Genomic DNA, 17,267 nt, shown 5'->3' on the forward strand with positions numbered 1-17,267 from the left:
TAAATGAAAGAAAGTGCTCAGATTTGTATCACCATGAAGACATCCTGAAAGAAACTTTATTTTTTTAAAATTCCTTGTGATAGATATATGCTCATCTATAAAGATGTGGTCCACTGTATTGGTTAGGGGCAGGGATTCTGGAGCCAGACTGCCTTGATAAAACAGCAGTCGGCCACTCTATGCTCTTGGTGATTGTGGGTACTTAAGCCATCCCTTTCTGTGCTTTAGTTTTCTTACATAAAAATGTGTATACATATCATTTATGTAAATATGATTTAATATATAAAATGTAACACTTTTATGTTTTACATACTTTTAAGTATGTTTTTCTCCTTTAAACTGGGTAATAACAGTGCTTACCTCTCTGTAAGACTAAATGAATTAACACATGTGAAACACTTAAAACAGCTCTCGCCATGTATTAATAATTTAAAAACAAACAAAATCTATGACCTGTTTTTGTTGAATGCCTTGACTCTCCCCACTTTTAAATCATTTAAACTATACCTGCCGTTTACTACTGTTCTATTGCCTGAGCCCTGTATTTTATACAGATGCTAACTTAATTTAAAAACCCATATTTTGGAGATACAATTCAAGTTGTCTTTGTATGAGCTACCAGGTTACATAAAACTTATAATTATATTGCTAAAAAAGGTTAATGCTCAAGAAAGTTTAAAAACACAGAGAAAGAAGATCACCCACTATTTCACCATTCTGACACATTCATTGTGACGATATTTATGTTCCCATCTATTCTTTTCCCTATGCATACTTTGCTTAATTCTAAATATCAGTGTATACATTTTATTCTTTATTTTTCATTCAAAATTATTAATAAGATGTTTTAAAATTCCTATATCACATTGTTGATACTTTAAGGACTAAGTTCAATCAAGATGACGCACTTAACTTTGGATATTTAGGTTATTTTCAATATTTCAAATTATATACATTGCTGGAGGGGAAAAAAAGTTATATAGAAAGTTCTTCTCTTTCACTGAAATATCTTCCCTGGTAAATTACAAGGGATGAAATTACTGACTTAAAGGATATTTAACTATCTGTGGCCTTTGAGATCTATGTTCATTCACTCACTGCCATGAAATTTCTTTACTTAGCCAACTCCTTGTTGCATTATTAATACTAAGATAATAGCAAGCATTCATTGATTATTTGCTATGTCCCAGATACTATTCTTAGGGTTTCTCCATGCATTATTTCATTCACTTCTGACAAGAACTCTATATGAGGGAGGTACTATTTTTATTAGCCCCATGTTATACTTAAGGAAGCTAAGGCTTAGAGAGATTGTCCTAGTTTATGCACCTGGTATGTTGTTGAGCCAGAATTTAAAAACTCTGTGACTCCAGCATCTGAGGTATTAACCCTATAGTGTACCTTACGTTTCTGTATATATTTGATTATAAATACTATATATCACAAAAACTCATTTGTTATCATGAAAAGTAATGGTACAAATTATATGCTTCTTTTCTGTGAAAAAAACACATGGTTTTCAAAAATCTAATCAACACACAGATTTCAATATTATTAATGCTATTAAGTTGAATGTTTTAATTATTGAAGTAACATATAACATGTTATATGTCTAAGTTTTACACTATTAAAGTAATGATATATCTGCTAACTTGATAATAGAAAATATTAAGAAGAAACTATTAGGGAAATTCCTTATAATAAAAACTAGAAATCTATGAGTCCCCCTTTACATGAAATCATCAAAAAAATTACTAAATCTTTAACCCAGAAAATTAAAATTAAGTGATATAAATAATGTAAGCAGCTCACATCTCTATGTTCTGATATATGTGCATGTAAACTGCATTACATCCTTGGACTTTTTACAGTTAGGTTGACCATATATTCTATCATCCAAATCAGAACACTTTTGAAAGCAAGAAGACACAGTGTAATAAGCAAAACAATTGTCCCCAGCAAACTAGACTTATGGTCACACTACTCAGAATAAAGTTTCATCAGTTCTTCAGTAACTAAAATCCACGGGTTGAAGTTCAGGACAAATTTTAGGGAGCAGTGTGGTGCAGTGGGGAAAAAGACTTGAACTGATAAACAGGATCCTGGATTCTCATCCAATTTTGTTACTTATTAATATCCCTGAGCTTCAGTTTCTTCCTAAATTGAAAGAAAGAAAAAATAATACTTTCTACCTCATAGCGGTGTGGTAAGGATTAAATGAGAAAAAAATGAACATAATTTTTCAGTGTAAACTACAAACCACTTATACAAATCCAAGTTATAATACCGAGTTCCACATTTTGAGAAATACTATTCTACTTTTAAAATGGAATAAAATTGTACAAAAGTTCCAAAAATTTCAAATTATATTTCAGAATACGATTTATTAGTCTAAAAATATTTATATATGTAAACTAAAATCTGCTCTCATTTTTTTAAAATGACTACACTTTTTATCTAAATATATTGGGTACTGTGCATAGAAGTTGTGATGTAACTGATATGCTAAATATTTTCAAAAGGACTGTTTGACAATCGAAGCATGCTATCTGGAATTATATTTTTAAATGACTGTAAAGAGATGTTTTCTTTTTTTTTTTTTTTTGCGGTACGCGGGCCTCTCACTGTTGCGGCCTCTCCCGTTGCGGAGCACAGGCTCCGGATGCGCAGGCCCAGTGGCCATGGCTCACGGGCTTAGTTGCTCTGCGGCATGTGGGATCTTCCCGGACTGGGGCACGAACCCGTGTCCCCTGCATCGGCAGGCGGACTCTCAACCATTGTGCCACCAGGGAAGCCCAAGAGATGTTTTCTTAAAATCATTATATTAAAAAATTAGACAGAAGTTCTCTATATATTAGATTTGACAAACATGTGGTTTTCAAAATTGAGTTATTTTTTCAAAGTCACAAAGAAGTAAAAGCTTTTCCATCAACTGATCAAAACTGTGTTCAGTTTTCACAGTTGTTCATATTTCAAACTATACTTTAACACATCACAATGGGCTGCCATTCTAGAAAGTGCCCAGATAAACTTGCCATTAAGTGGCTAACCACCATCATTTGGCTAGGGGCTCACTAACATCCTCTCCCAAACACTTTAGTTTTCCTCTATATGGGACTGGAATTTATTTTCAAACTCTTAACAGGATCACTGAAAGGAAACAGGAGAAATACTTATAAAGGCAGGCCTGAACTCATTCCAGAGGCAAGTACTCTCACAGCAATGCGTTGGAATTATGCCCAGGAGGGAAGTGTTTTTGCAAATGAACATAGTGCCACAGTTAAGCATAAGGTATTTAATTCCTTTGTCAACATCACTAAGGTTAAAAATTAAGAACGTTACACGATAGACAATTTACCTGAATTAGTGCACACATCCTTTTTCGGCTGAACCATAAGGAGGCATCTTGAGTCCTTTAATCACATATTTTTAATGAACTCTCACTATTAATACCTAATTCTACCTATTCCAATGCAGATTAAGGTAGATGACAGTGAACTAATTTTACTTCATTTTTAAGTACCTTGGTGCAGTTTGCAGGCGACAATAATTTTGGTACTCAAATGTGGTTCCAATTCTCGAAACCAAAATAAATGAATGTGAATAATCTTAATAGTACCACATTTAATGAGATGATTTTGTTCATTTGGAAGAAATTGGAGTCGTCATGGTAAATATATCTCTTTACTGCGGTTAAAGACTGCTTTTCTTACTAAATTCTATACTTAGGAAGTGTAGAACTCAAACAGTTCCTGTTTGTTTTTCTTAACAAATGTAGAAATCAATTGAGTTAAATCCACAAAATGAAACAAAAGAGACTATAACGTGCTTTAAAATTTTTTAAACCTTAAAAGAACAGGACTTTTAATATTATTTCCTAGTTTCTTTTTAGACCATTTTTAATTGTCTAAAGGCCTTGTGGATAAGGCCTTTTATATGCATTTTTATGTGTCCCATTTTTAATTGTGCAAACATTTAAAATTCCACTTTCACATCAATCAAAATCTCCATACTACTGAAACCGGCTGCTTTCACAGCTGAAGTGTAATAGTGTGTTGTTAAAATGTTCTTATAATAGTTATTGTTGAATCCACTGTCATTTTCAAGTACTTGTCAAGAAAAACATTTCCAGTCAATAAAAACATTCCTTTTCATTGAATTAATTAGTTCATTGAGAATATTTCTATACTTACCAAGTGGAATAGCATTCTGCCTATTAGTAGTGATAAATCTCCATCAGTTTTTGATTTCCAAACATGTGGAACCTGCAGGATGTTCTACTTGTTAAGAAATACTACTAGTGAAGGAAAGGAGAAGAGGACAGTGGGTAGACAGGTTTGATTCCTTCAGGGAGTGTCAAAGGAGGCTGCTAAATTGGTCAATGGGACCAGAACCTATAGCATCTCTATTTGTTTAGCTCAGAGTTCACTTTACAATGTCAGCTATGGCAGGAATGATAATTGAGTGCTGGGTCATAGGCATTTTATATGCTAGCAACCATCCACATGAAGTATTTAACTCTTCAACCAGGACAGAAAAAATATATTTGCTCAGTTACTCTACCTAAATAATGTGTGCAGTAGAAATATAATGTGAGCCACATATGTAATTCTTAAATTTCTAGTAGCCACATCAAAAAAGAGTAAAAAGAAACAGTTGAAATAATTTTAATATTTTATTTAACCAAATATATCTAATGTATGATTCTTTCAATACCTAAGTAACATAGAAAATTACTAATGATGTTTGTCGCATTTTTTTTGTACTAAGCCTTTGAAATTCAGTATGTAATTCATACGTGCAGCACATATCAATTTAGAATCGCCACTTTTTAGAACCTCAGAGCCACATGTGGCCACCGGCTACCTTATTAGACAACACAGATCTAAATATTTGTTAAATTATTTCTTGAAATGTTCTACTAGAATGAGAATTTTATGGGGAAGTAATGTGATTTACATAACAAACTACTAGGACCAAGGCATTTAAGTTCAGCAATGAAACAGAATAATATTTGCCAGGATTCTCCTTGCTTTCTGATGGAAACCAGGGCGATACTCTTGCGAAAGTCCCGGCTCTGGAATCAGAACACCCTGAGCTTGAATCTAAGCTAGGACAAATACTACTTACTAAAGTAGCTGCAATCAGCAACTTACCCTTGACAGCCCCATTATTTTTTCTGTAAAATAGAGATGATAATGTTATCTATCTATTAAATGAACTCGTATGTGTAAAGCACTCAGAAGAGTATCTGCACATAGTAAATTAGCAAGAACATTTAGTTACAATTATCATTGTTAGCTACAATTCCCTCTAAATTAACTAGGATGTACAAATATTAAAATTATGCAGCTGGCTTAGGGGTACAAAGAATACATGAAAGTTATTTTGGGGAACGTATTATGTTTTCTAAGTTATAAGAGACATAAGTAATATAACCTTATTATATTTTCAGGATATCCACAAACAGAAAAATATCTATTAATTTTGAAGGTCCCTGTGACATACTTTTAAATAGAAAAATACTGGCCAATTATTATGACCACATAAAGCTATGTAAGAGAAAATTCAGTTTTACTATACAAAGGAAAAGGTTCACTAATTCATATGCTATTATTGTTTCAAAACAAACAGAAAACGTCCAGCTGATGTATTCCGATAACTAAAACTTACTTTGGCCCACTTCCACAAAAATGTGGTCTACCTATAATATGACTTATCAGAGAAATACTCCTTTAATTATTTAGTCCAGGAAAGAAATATGGCTTTGGCAGAAGCAACCTCAGAAAGTTAGCAAGGGAAATTTGATGATTTTTTAATCAAAGTTTTAGTACTTATAAAAAATAATTCTATAAGTTTGTAAATCTATTTGCATGTGTCTTGCCTATTAGTAGAACTCTTGTTAGCAGACCCCTTAACATCCTTTTCCTGTTATCCACAAGGCCAGACGATATGGGTTTCAAGACAGGAGGAATCACACGTCATTAAATCCTGATTAATCTCACCTCACTCTTCCCAATCTCCTCTCTTAAATCTCGTAGCCCAATGTGCAACTGTTGTCTTCTATGTCAAGCATAGGGCCAATTAAATTTTAGTAACAAATATTATCATCGCCGATATTTATTGCAATATTTACTGAATCCTTAGTGCAGATATCACTATGGGGAATCATTGATAAGTTCAATAGTGACTTTACTTAAGATCTACTCAATTGGGCTGCTGGTACACAGCAGACTCACTTGTTCAAATAGTCATTATTACTTAATAGTCATTATTACTTAAAATCTCTGATATAGAAGAAAGTGCAAAGTGAAATTTTAATAGCACACATTACTTACGTTCACAAGTGTCCCCTTTTTGCTGGTAGCCTGCTTTGCAGATACATTTTCCAATGGGCACTAACCATTCTCCTTCTGCACTGCAATGCATCCTGGGGGAGTTTTCCGCCTCTTCCTCTGCACTGCTGACACATGTCCCTCGGACCTCGACTAAAGAGGAAAATTCTGAACCAGTCACTGTATCTGGAAAGACAGCTAAGTTCTCAATAATGGACCAGCACTTCTTGTAGTACACTTTGACCGAAACCAAAGCTATGCAAGCCCCTACATCCTGAAAGGCAAGATAGAATCCCTTTTTGGACAAAGGTCCAATCTCTCTCACCTCAGTGTTAAGCTTCATCTTTCTTTCACCAAGGTCACCTTGGGTAAAACTTTCATCTGCAGCAATGGTGTCTATTTTTACATAGAGGTTTTCTCTTATATTCCTGCCAGTGTCGTAGTCTGTTTCATAATAGTACAAATTAAAGGTTTCCTTGCAAGTTCCCAGGACTCCAGGAAGACTGTTACAATCCCTCAGGGTGAATTTCAATTCTACAAAAATCCTTTGTGCATTGCCTTTCGAAATCCAGTTAGTCCGCAGCCAGTTGTTTTGGTTGGGCTCCATGACCTGGCACACCTGGTATGTTCGGATCGGGGTATAGTTCTCATCCAAACCACTAATTTCTTCCCACTGTAAAATTTAGAAAAGGTCATCAGTCATTCAGCAAAAAAAATAACATTTGGCTTTTGCAAGTGCATGAGGAATCTTTAGTGTAGCACAAATGCATATCTTTCAAAGAGCTAGGTGAATTCCTACCCTGACGAACACTGTAACCTTTAGAACAGAGTCTCAGTTCAGCTTCATCCTGGTGTCAGAACATCATTTTTGTTGCTTGTATTGTTTATGCATACAATAAATCTTTCATTTTGCTTAGTATCTGTTTGCAAGTGTATTAGTGTTGCTTTTTACATGTTTGCTTATGCCAATGTCTCCACTGAGCTTGGGATTTTTATAGACTAAAGCACATAACAAAATTACTTAAATTACCATTTAATGCATATACATACAGATACATGGCAGAATTCTTGATAACTCCGTTGACATTTTAAGTGTTGATGTTAAACTTAGAGAGTACCTAAAAACACAGGGAAGAAAATGCCAAGAGTACTCTGAAATGTAAAAGCATTCCACAACATGTTGATAATCATAATGAGAAATCTTTTACGATCTTTGCAAAATGAGATATAAGGGAGGAACATTTTACAGAGCTATTTATTTATTGCAGTGTTATATACAATACTATCCATAATGCCATATAACTATAAATAAGTAGTTATAAAAGTGTGATACATCTTTATAAATAAGTTGCTTTCAACAGACAATCAAATGTACATGGCAAATCAGCATGCTGGATCATATTTCAGTAATAAGCTTTCTGACAGGAAAAATATCAGATGGTTAAAAATGTCCATTCATATGCTGATATAATGTACACTACAGCAAACTCATATATTTTCACAAAAAAGGAAAACAATAAGCTTAGCCAAATTTGCAACAATTTAAAGATTAAGTCTTGTATAATCTATCTATATTGCTCATTAGTTAATAAATTCATTTCACCTAAAAGCCTAAGAGAACAGTTATTTATGTCCTTCCTTACCATTATTACAAAATTTCCAAGTTTGTATTTATGATACCTTAATAGTGAAATTGTCACCTACTTATATTCATTTCCCAAACAGGAAATGCCAAATATAAAATTATATTAGTATTCTAATCCAAAGTCACATAGCATGAAATATTTAAACTATCGTTTCAAGAAAAGCAGATGGGAAAATAAACTAATAAGCATGTGGTAATGAGTTTTATTTGTAAAACTCGATCAGAAAAATCAATTTACTTAAATGCTCTGTGAAATATTAATTTCTAACTTTAAAAGTAGTTCTTAGAAAACTAACAAGACAAATTAGTAATATACTGTAATTCAGAAATTTCTTATGATGACATATTATATATTTGCTACAATTTTATTATACATATCATCAAAGGTCCTCAAATGCAGCAAACAACCAATTATCATGTTCAGCTTTTACTCAACACAACTGGAGTTTGTGACTAGTTGATGGAGTACATAGTTTCCTGTTTCAGTTAGCTGCTTATAATTTGCTTGAATGGCCCTTAGCCAAATATAACCAAATTCATCCATTTGGACAAGCAGATTTTAGTCTCTTAATTAGGTTGAAATTATTAAAATAAGTAAAACTAGTAGTAGCATCTACCAAAAAATGAAAAGCTCCAAGGATAAATGAGCTCTTTTGAACAATTCCCTAGTTACAAGAAACGAAGGCTAATTATGAGAAAGGAATATATCTCAAGAATTCCTTTTTCTAGTTCCAAGAACAATTATATTATTTTGTTCAATGTATGAAAAATCAACTTTACTACCAATGAAACTCAGTTAATTTTAATGTTTAATTAAAAATTTACTCCTGCGGGGAAAATTTCAAGATAACTGTTGCATAAATAACAAAGAGTGAAACGAAATAAATGCATTTAATGTAACTTTTGTTTTATTATCTCACTTTCTAAGAGACCGCAGTGATTTCTACAAACACCACCATTGGGAAAGAAGTCTTAATTCGGCTAGCCTGCTTTTATAGTATGCTTATAAAGTTATTTCTAGACACTTATATCTTAATAACATTTTATTTCCAGTTAGATATTTAACCACATGTAAGCCAATCCATTTCATATATGGAATATATTGTCAGTCGTCATTTTCTAATATTATCTGCTGATTCCTAAAGATATGTAGGGTTAACGGTTAACTCAAGATACTTTGGACTGATAAAATGTCCATTTCAGTCCAAGATAACACAGACAGTCATAATTTATCATTTTATGGATTACATGGATGAAATATTACAATAATACATCAGTTTACTTCCCCTTAGAGATTAAAAACCATGTTGTATCTCTATTTGTTTTAATTGATGGATGGTGCAAAATGGGCCACATCTGTCATTGGCAAGAAAGGTGCTTCATTTTTTATTGCGAATGTCTTCCTATAGTGTATATTATTTTACTCATGGAAACTACTCCACTTTCAAGAAAAGTATGACATTCATACTTCAAACAGCATACTTTTTATATTTAATCTGTAAATATTTGTCATTTTTTATAGCTTTGTCTGACCAATACAGATAGCTGCAATATGATCTTAAGCGTTTCTCAAATATTAATTTAATAAAAAACCTAAATACTTTAAACAGATTTGCATTGTTCACATTTTGCATTCTTTAACTTCTAGCTTATGACACATTGATTTTATGATGTTCTTATACTCAAAAATCCCTTTCAGACTTTCATTCTTGTCTTTGCAAAGTTTCTTACACTTTTTATATCCTCACTTATACTTCATGCTCTTTGACTCCAGATTTTTTATTGTACCAAAGATTAACTTAAGTAACAATGGGGTACATTTACCTTTCTTGGAGCCCCCTTCCTTAGTCAGGGATGAAGTATGTGTCCTGTCTCACAATTAAAATAAGACCTGAAGACATAGACACTGAACTAAACTTAAGTAAGTAATATATCTTATATATATTAGTAATATATCTTAAGTAATATAAGTAATATATCTTATATATATTAGTAATATATCTTAAGTAAGTAATATATCAGATATATGAAACATAACGGTCAGAATATTTTTAGAATCTACTTATATTTTCATAGAATTTTATTGGACAGCTTTCACTCATTTATGATAACAGATTTTTACTCTGATATGTGCGTACTGTGCCATCACTTCTGATTAATAACAACAGATAGCAGCACAACATATAAATTTAAGAAAATCCAAATCATATTTTAGAGCAAATTTTATGTTAAAATATTGAGCATATTACAGTTTTAGTTATCTTTTCAAGTATATTTTGAATGATGCTAAAACGTTTTTCAAAAGAGGAAAACAGTTTTAAAGAACTACTGTTTTAAAGAACTACATACAACCTACTTGGTGATGATACTAAGGAAGTATAAAGCAACTAAAGAGGTTTAAGTGAGTTCGTGAAAAGCATGTTCTCTGTAATTAGTTAACAGTTATAGCCTGGAACCTGAGGTATGGTCCCACTCACAATAAGAACTCATTTTTTATCCATTTTCCAATGTTCTAAATATACCTTGTCTACTCAAAGAACTCAATGCCTCATTATAAGCACAACAAAATATTGAACAAGATATTGGAGATCAAAACAGTTTAAATATGAAGAATGTGAATAATTCCACTGGGGGAGGAGGAAAAGGTTTTATTTCTTACTTAAAAAAAATAAAGGTTGATATTTTATGAGGAGAAGCCCTTACCCCATTGGGTGGAGAGGAAATCCATTCCAGCTCTGTTTGTTGTGCTTTAGAATCCAGCAGTAGTACTGAAAAAGAAAGTTGCACTTCTAAATGTCAGATGAAAAATGAAAACATGTTTGTAAAAGTTATTAAAGTCGATCTAATTTTTAAAATAATTACCATTTTATGATTTAAAATAAAGAGTTATTTACATTAATGAATGACAAAATGTATACCTACCTCTTACAAATATATTCCACTTTCTTAGGGGAAAAAAGATATTAAAACACTAGCATTATAGTTTTTAATTAAAATATTAAAATTAACTAAAAAACTCAAAAGTACCATGAAAGCAAGGGTAAAAAAATTGATATGTGAAGTATACTGATTCTATAGTAATAATATATTGTAAAGAATTTTGTAAACCACTGACTGCTCTAAACTTTGTCAAATATAATAACATTAACATAATAAAGCATACTTCCCTATTACTCCTCAGCCAGTCATTAATTTGTATTATTCTTCCAAAAGTACTCCCTAGTGCCTTTTGAGAATTGGAGCTTTTTTTTTTTTAAACTTTCCACACACAGTGTCTTCTCTTAAGCCAAAATGAATACAATTAAAAACTATATTAAGCAATGTTATCATGAGAAAAATAAATTTCCTATCATTTACAAGATATATTATTGGGTTAGTCAAACATTTGTTTTCAATATTTCTATTTTTTTAATTTCTTAATATTTCAAAGCAGTACGTAATTCTCAAAATGGAATATTTAAACTTTGACTTGACTTTTAAAAAACAGTTGTATTCTGCTTTTATGCTACCATAAAGCATAATACACTTAATATTTATATAAATGTAATTAATGCTCCTGATGGTATTAATATAAGATAATGCATGCAAATATCATACATTAATATATACCATACTTCCAATTTAATATATTTTATTGGTTTTTAGGACGATTCCCCTCCTAAAGCATTCACTCTTTGCTCAAACCGGTTGCAGAGTTACATGAGTTTGTATTCTTTAAAAATATTTCTATGATTCTATAGCATTTTAGCAAATGTATCAATTTGTCCAGAAATAATGGTGAATACATTTTCAAGTATGTAAATATGCTTACCATCATCCTCAGCAAAATGTTAAAATTTGAACTTAAATTAAATACATGCTTAAATAAACTTTTCAGTGACCAACAGAGGGAAAAAAATGTGTTTTTAAAGGTAACGAAAATTTGTTACGCTAAGAAAAGAAACAGTTATGTGTTCAACTCCTTCAAGCTAGTCAAGGTTATTCCCTATAACTGAAAATGGATATAGAAACACATTTTTCCCAAAATGTTTTATACTTAAGACTCTCAGGGAGACCATGACAGCACAAACCTTGGTTACAAACACTTGACTCCCTTTCAAATAATAATTATAATTTCAAAGCCACACTTTTAAAATACCAAGTTGTACTTCGAACTAGGAACAGCCATAAATGTTTAGATTACTGAACTTACATTAAGTAACTTTTAAAGTTTATTTTGTTTTTGTCCTCAACGTGGACAAACAACATGGATTCCAGGTACTTTCCTTTTGAGATTACTTATTATTATTTTTTTCGGTCTTCCGCAGTGACAAGAGACAAGTGAATTTTAAACCCAGGAAACTTTCTTGGGTCGTTTTTGAGGGTGAATTAAAACACTGTGATGATTGTTTACTCCTTTTCCGTTACCCCTCAGCACAGCCTGGGGTGGGAACCAGGGACCCCGGCGGGGCGGTGATGATGGCAAACAAGTTAAGAGAGAACAAATGAACAAATAAAACAAAAGGGAAACCGGCCCCCGAGCGTTTAACCAGCTCGAACGATTCACCGTGTCTCCCTTCCGCCGTCCGCTCTCTGTGCCAGCCCTCAAGTGCGCGCTTTTGCCTTCCCGCTCAGAGCACCGAGCGCCAGCCGCCCTTCGCGCCCGCAGAGGCGTAGCCCGGCAGCCAACCAGGACCCAGGGCACGCGGGCCGGGGTTCGGGGACTCTGCGCTCTGCCTCGCGGGCCGGGGTGGGGGATGCAGGGGGTGGGGGCGAGGGTGAGGAGCAAGATGCGGGTCGCCCCCGGCGGAGCCAGCCCGGAGCCGGGCGGGCAGCGGCTGGAGCCGGGGCGGGGCCGCCGGTGGGGCGGGGCGGGGCGGGGAGGGGATGCCAGACTGGCGCGCCCGCCGGCCGAAGCATCCATTACGCCTCCGCCAGACTTGGGCACTCCAGGGAGCCGGTGGCGCCCGAGCTCCAGAAGGAACCGGGAGGAGGAGAGGGGCTATCGGGAAGCGTCTCCTCAGAGGGAGCGCGGCGACGGCATTAATGAAAGGAAAAACAGCGGCTGCACTTCGCCTCCAAACGTCAGACTGACTTACACGCGCGCTCCCAGTAGCCGAACTGACCTCCCCGATAGAACGTGTGCGGGAAAAGGGGAAAGGGGGGGTGCCCCTTCTTCCTGTAACTACCCCCCATCCGCTCCGGAGAGCCAGGCACCTGTTCCAGGCGCTTCCCGGCGCTTGCCTCTGGGTGCCGCGGCGCCGTCTCGGGGCTTGCTCTTCCCAGAACGGCAGCCCTGGGCCACCGTGGCGCGCCGGGTGCGTTGCCACCGAGAAGCGGAGCGCATTCGTCACCCCCGCCCACCTTTTAAACAGCTCACTTCTGCATGTAAAGAATTCGGCCTCCTAGAATCAGAATCCTCTCCACGTATTTCGCACCCAGAAGAGGAACGCGGGCGAGCAAGCCATTCTGACTGCAGGAACCTCTCCCCCTAGTGATGCAGTTATTTATAGCTCAAACTCCAGCCCGGGTCTGTGCGAGCTCGCGCGCGGGGTTTCGCCCCGGCGGTGCAAACTTTTCCTCGGGTCCCGCTCTTCCAGGGGCATCAATACAAGTTTCCAGGATTCAATGTCCCTAATCGCTAATGTCATGCGAGTAGAAGTGTGGGCTTTGGTTTGTATGGCTGTGTGTTTCTAGCAGATGTGGGTTCATCAGCAAACGCGAAACCAACAGCTGGAAGTTAAGGTTTTCTCTGAATGGGTTCAGCATCAATACAGGTTGCAGATGCGGAAACTGGGGTCAGAAGGTCAGGCTGGATCAAGGAGCAGACTATGGCGTTTGGCTGTGGGAGAGGGTGTTTTGAGTGACCGAAGAAGGGTCCACGAAGAGAATTTTAAAAAGCAGCACAAAATAACTCAGTTTTCAGGGATAGATGGAGCGAGTACCGGTACGTATCCACTCCCGACCACCATGACCTAAATCTGATAACAGATTTCTCCATCCTCCACACTTTAGGAACAAGTAATTATTAGTAGTCTGCTTTTAAATATCAGGAAATCAACCTTAGACTTACAGCCTGCAAGATACGGAGGAGGGCGGGTAGATTGTGACACTGCTCAGAAGCAAGACCTTTCCATTGACAGGATTTATTTTTCCCCAGCTCCAACTACAGGCACCGAAAGGTATTTTACTTTCTGTTAATGGTTCAAAGGAGAAGGGGGTGGGGGGAATAGCCATATACAGGCGTATCTGGCTGCCCAAATGAATCCTGGCTCTAGTCAACCAGAGCTAGCTAGCCCTCGGGGTCCAGGTCTTTTTCAAGGTTAGACCACTAGCACTCCTTAACTGCCGAACTGTGGGGCAGAGATTTGGGGGCCTCTGGTCGCCCGGGAGGCATCTCGTAATCAGTTGCATTGACCCAGCCCGTCCCCTGCCTCCCCGGCCCGGCCGAGCCCTCTGGGCTGCCGCTGTCCCTGCGGCCGCCGGGACCCGCGCGGCGCGCGCTGAATGGAGATGTCTCTGGACCGCGGGGCGCGGAGCGCGCGCCGCCCGCTGCTTCACCTCCGCGGCGTTATTGTTCCGTGCAGGCGGCCGAGCGCCAGCCGCAGGCCCGCGCCGGCTCCTCGGACACAGTGAGCACTTCATTAGTAACCCGAGCATTCGGAGCTCACCCAAGTCACGGCGCCTCTAGAAAGGCTCCGGACTCCAGCCGCTCGCCGGCGGGCTGGTCAGGATACTAGAGGCTGCACTCCCCAGTCTCCGACCAACTCCGGCCGCAGCTTACCCCCAGGGAGACGAACGGCGAGAGGAGGAAGAGGAGAGGGCTAGAGGAAGAGATCTGACCGGCCCGGGGTCCCGGAGAATGAGCTTGCCGGCCGTTCCCACACCCCCGCCCCCCGCCCTCCGTTGCTGCTCACGCCCTCTGTACAGTCTGCGCCAGAAATCCCGCTCCCGTCGGGCGAACGGCCCCGGGAGCGGGGCTGCAAGCGTCTCGGAGCAGCCCGCTTGCCACCCGCCCGCCAGGAGCGGCCCGAACGTTGAGGGGGCGGGGAGCCGGCGGGGGAGGTTCGCCCGGCTCCGGAGGCGCGGCCGGCAACCCCGCGGACCAGCCGGCTCTTGCAGGTAGACAGCTAAATAAATGTCAGAACAAACTTTGCTTTCCCATCACCTTACCTTCCTTTGCAGCCTGCGCTTCCACGGTGTGTGCAAAGCGGAGCAGCCAGATGTAGCATAAAATAATCCATGAAGGGTGCCGAGTTTGAAAAACCATGGTGCATGAGCAGGTTTTATCTTAGGTTTCAGTTGAGTCGCAGCTTTTTAAATGCTGTTTGCTCCGGAGTATGTGGGGCTTTTTTAAAAAACAAAAATTATTGCGCTCCACGCATCGATTCCCTTTCTCGATCTACGGCCGGCTGCTCCACGTTTAGCTTTTAAAAAAAATTTTTCCCTCCTTTGGTCCGCACAGTGTTTGCTGCCTGCAAGTCTCCGACTGCAGACCGGCCGCTTGCTCCACACTCCAATAATATCAATTAGGGGGGAGGGGGGCGGGGCTCCGAGCCGAGAGCCTCTGCCACTCGGGCTGAGTGGCAGGCGCAGCCGGCCTCCCAGGCGGCGATTCCCAGGGCTTGGGGGCGGGTCCCGGCGAAACGGCCGCCCCGGCCTTGGGGGCGGGGTTCGGGGCGTGGGCCAATCGGCGGCCAGCGGAGTCAGGTTGCAGGTCCAGGATTGCCTCCAGGTTTTGAGCTCCGGGCTGGCGCTGGATGCTCCGAGAAGGGGGACGTGGAGGGCAAGCGAGGTGCGTGCTGCTGTGGGAGCTTTGCTTTTAGCAACCGCAGCTTTCGTGGAGCAGAATCAATCCTAAAATAACGCTCCCAATTTACAGTCGTGTTTATAGCGGTGCTCCTCGCGATCTTTAGAAACCAGAGGGGATGCAAGCCATCTCTCAGCTACCAAGCACGGAGCCGGGACAGTGAAATGAGCTGTGCCTTTAAGTAAAGTGCCTTTTACTTTTTTTTTTGTTGTCACAACCTCCGCGGGTCGGGTAACTTTGTTCTTTTTCTTTCTTGAAGGGTTACTACTTCTCTTTTTCTGTAACTCCAAAGGCAGTTAGCTCTAGGCACCACCCAACACAATCCCTGGAAGAATAAAAGTAACCAAATGTATTATGTTCAAACAATGTTTCCAAGAGTTTGAAACAAGCTTTGGCAAAAGAACCAGAGGAAAAGGGAGTGGAGAAAGGAAGTCTTTTGTTTTATGTGCCCTCTCACTCCCGCCCTATCATTTAACGATAGTTGGTTGGACGAAGTAGCACATTAAGAGAAACTTCTGAAGGTTCAGTATGGTTTTTCCTACATGTTTGTCATTTTCTGAGATTTTCCTGGAATTGCCACACTTTGATCGTTTTCCATTTCGCTGCATAAATTACATTTAATTTTAAAGAATGCTACCATGCATTAAGTTAATTAAAATTAAAATCAAGACCTCTTTCGCAAATATTGAGTACTTTTCAATAAGTATTCAATAATTATCTTTCAAAAGCAAACTAAGAATAAAAAGTGTTACCAATATCGACAGTTGATTTCGTCTAACTAAAATATTGAGGACGACTGCCTAGAGGAATACCTTTATCGTTAGGCAGTTTCTGACACTTTGCAATTCAAGATGTGGGTAGTACAATAAGAGGAAGAACTTAAAAACCTTAATTGCCAAATCATCAAATTCAAAGGTCAAGCAGAGTAACTTGATCACATGTCAAAGACGAGCTTTATTTTCTTCCTGTCCTATATTTCTTCCGTTAAAAAAAAAAAATCTGTCATTCACGATTTGCCTCTATTTATGAGAGGCAAAAAGTTTGACTTTGCCTAAGACTCCAAACTTTTCCTATCTTTTCTATTTGGAAAAGTAAATTGAGTTGTTTCTGGTATTTATAGCAAAGAGATGACAGATCCCCAAATTTAAAAATTTTTATCTTATGGAAAATTGTCTCTTGTAGTTTTTACTTGCCTAATGCAATTACGAAGAAGAGAGAAATGAGATTTCCTTCCCCTCTAACCTCTCTTTGGGTCTGTAGTTTATTTCTTAAACGTTACTTGTTCCTAGCCATTACCCCTATTAAATATTTTACAAATTATATCTAAAAGCATCTTAAGTGCCCTTTAGAGGATTAATAGAAAATGTAAACTGCTTAATAGATTAACCTTGAAAATAGACAAAAAGATGTAGAGTGCACTTGTTACAGAGATCAAGCAGTATTGACACAAACAGATGCTTTAAGGAGTAAAAATTGTAAGGTGAAACATTAGAATTAA

General features: G+C 38.0%; 1 protein-coding gene across 1 annotated transcript in view; it reads right to left on the minus strand.

Annotated features, from left to right (window-relative positions):
• Window positions 1–15,401, minus strand: part of EPHA7 (EPH receptor A7) — a 163,939-nt gene extending 148,538 nt beyond the window's left edge. Inside the window, exons 1-3 of the mRNA XM_022552770.3 lie at window positions 15,133–15,401; window positions 10,684–10,748; window positions 6,339–7,008 (exon numbers count right to left, since the gene is read on the minus strand). Of these exons, the coding sequence (XP_022408478.1) occupies window positions 6,339–7,008; window positions 10,684–10,748; window positions 15,133–15,229 (832 nt within the window). The 5' untranslated portion in view covers window positions 15,230–15,401. The remainder of the gene's footprint in view (window positions 1–6,338; window positions 7,009–10,683; window positions 10,749–15,132) is intronic.
• Window positions 15,402–17,267: the final 1,866 nt, after the last annotated feature.

This window comes from Delphinapterus leucas, chromosome 12 (assembly GCF_059928025.1).
Source record: "Delphinapterus leucas isolate spDelLeu-1000000601 "Yukka" chromosome 12, BTC_Dleu_Yukka2, whole genome shotgun sequence".
NCBI classification, from domain to species: Eukaryota; Metazoa; Chordata; class Mammalia; order Artiodactyla; family Monodontidae; genus Delphinapterus; species Delphinapterus leucas.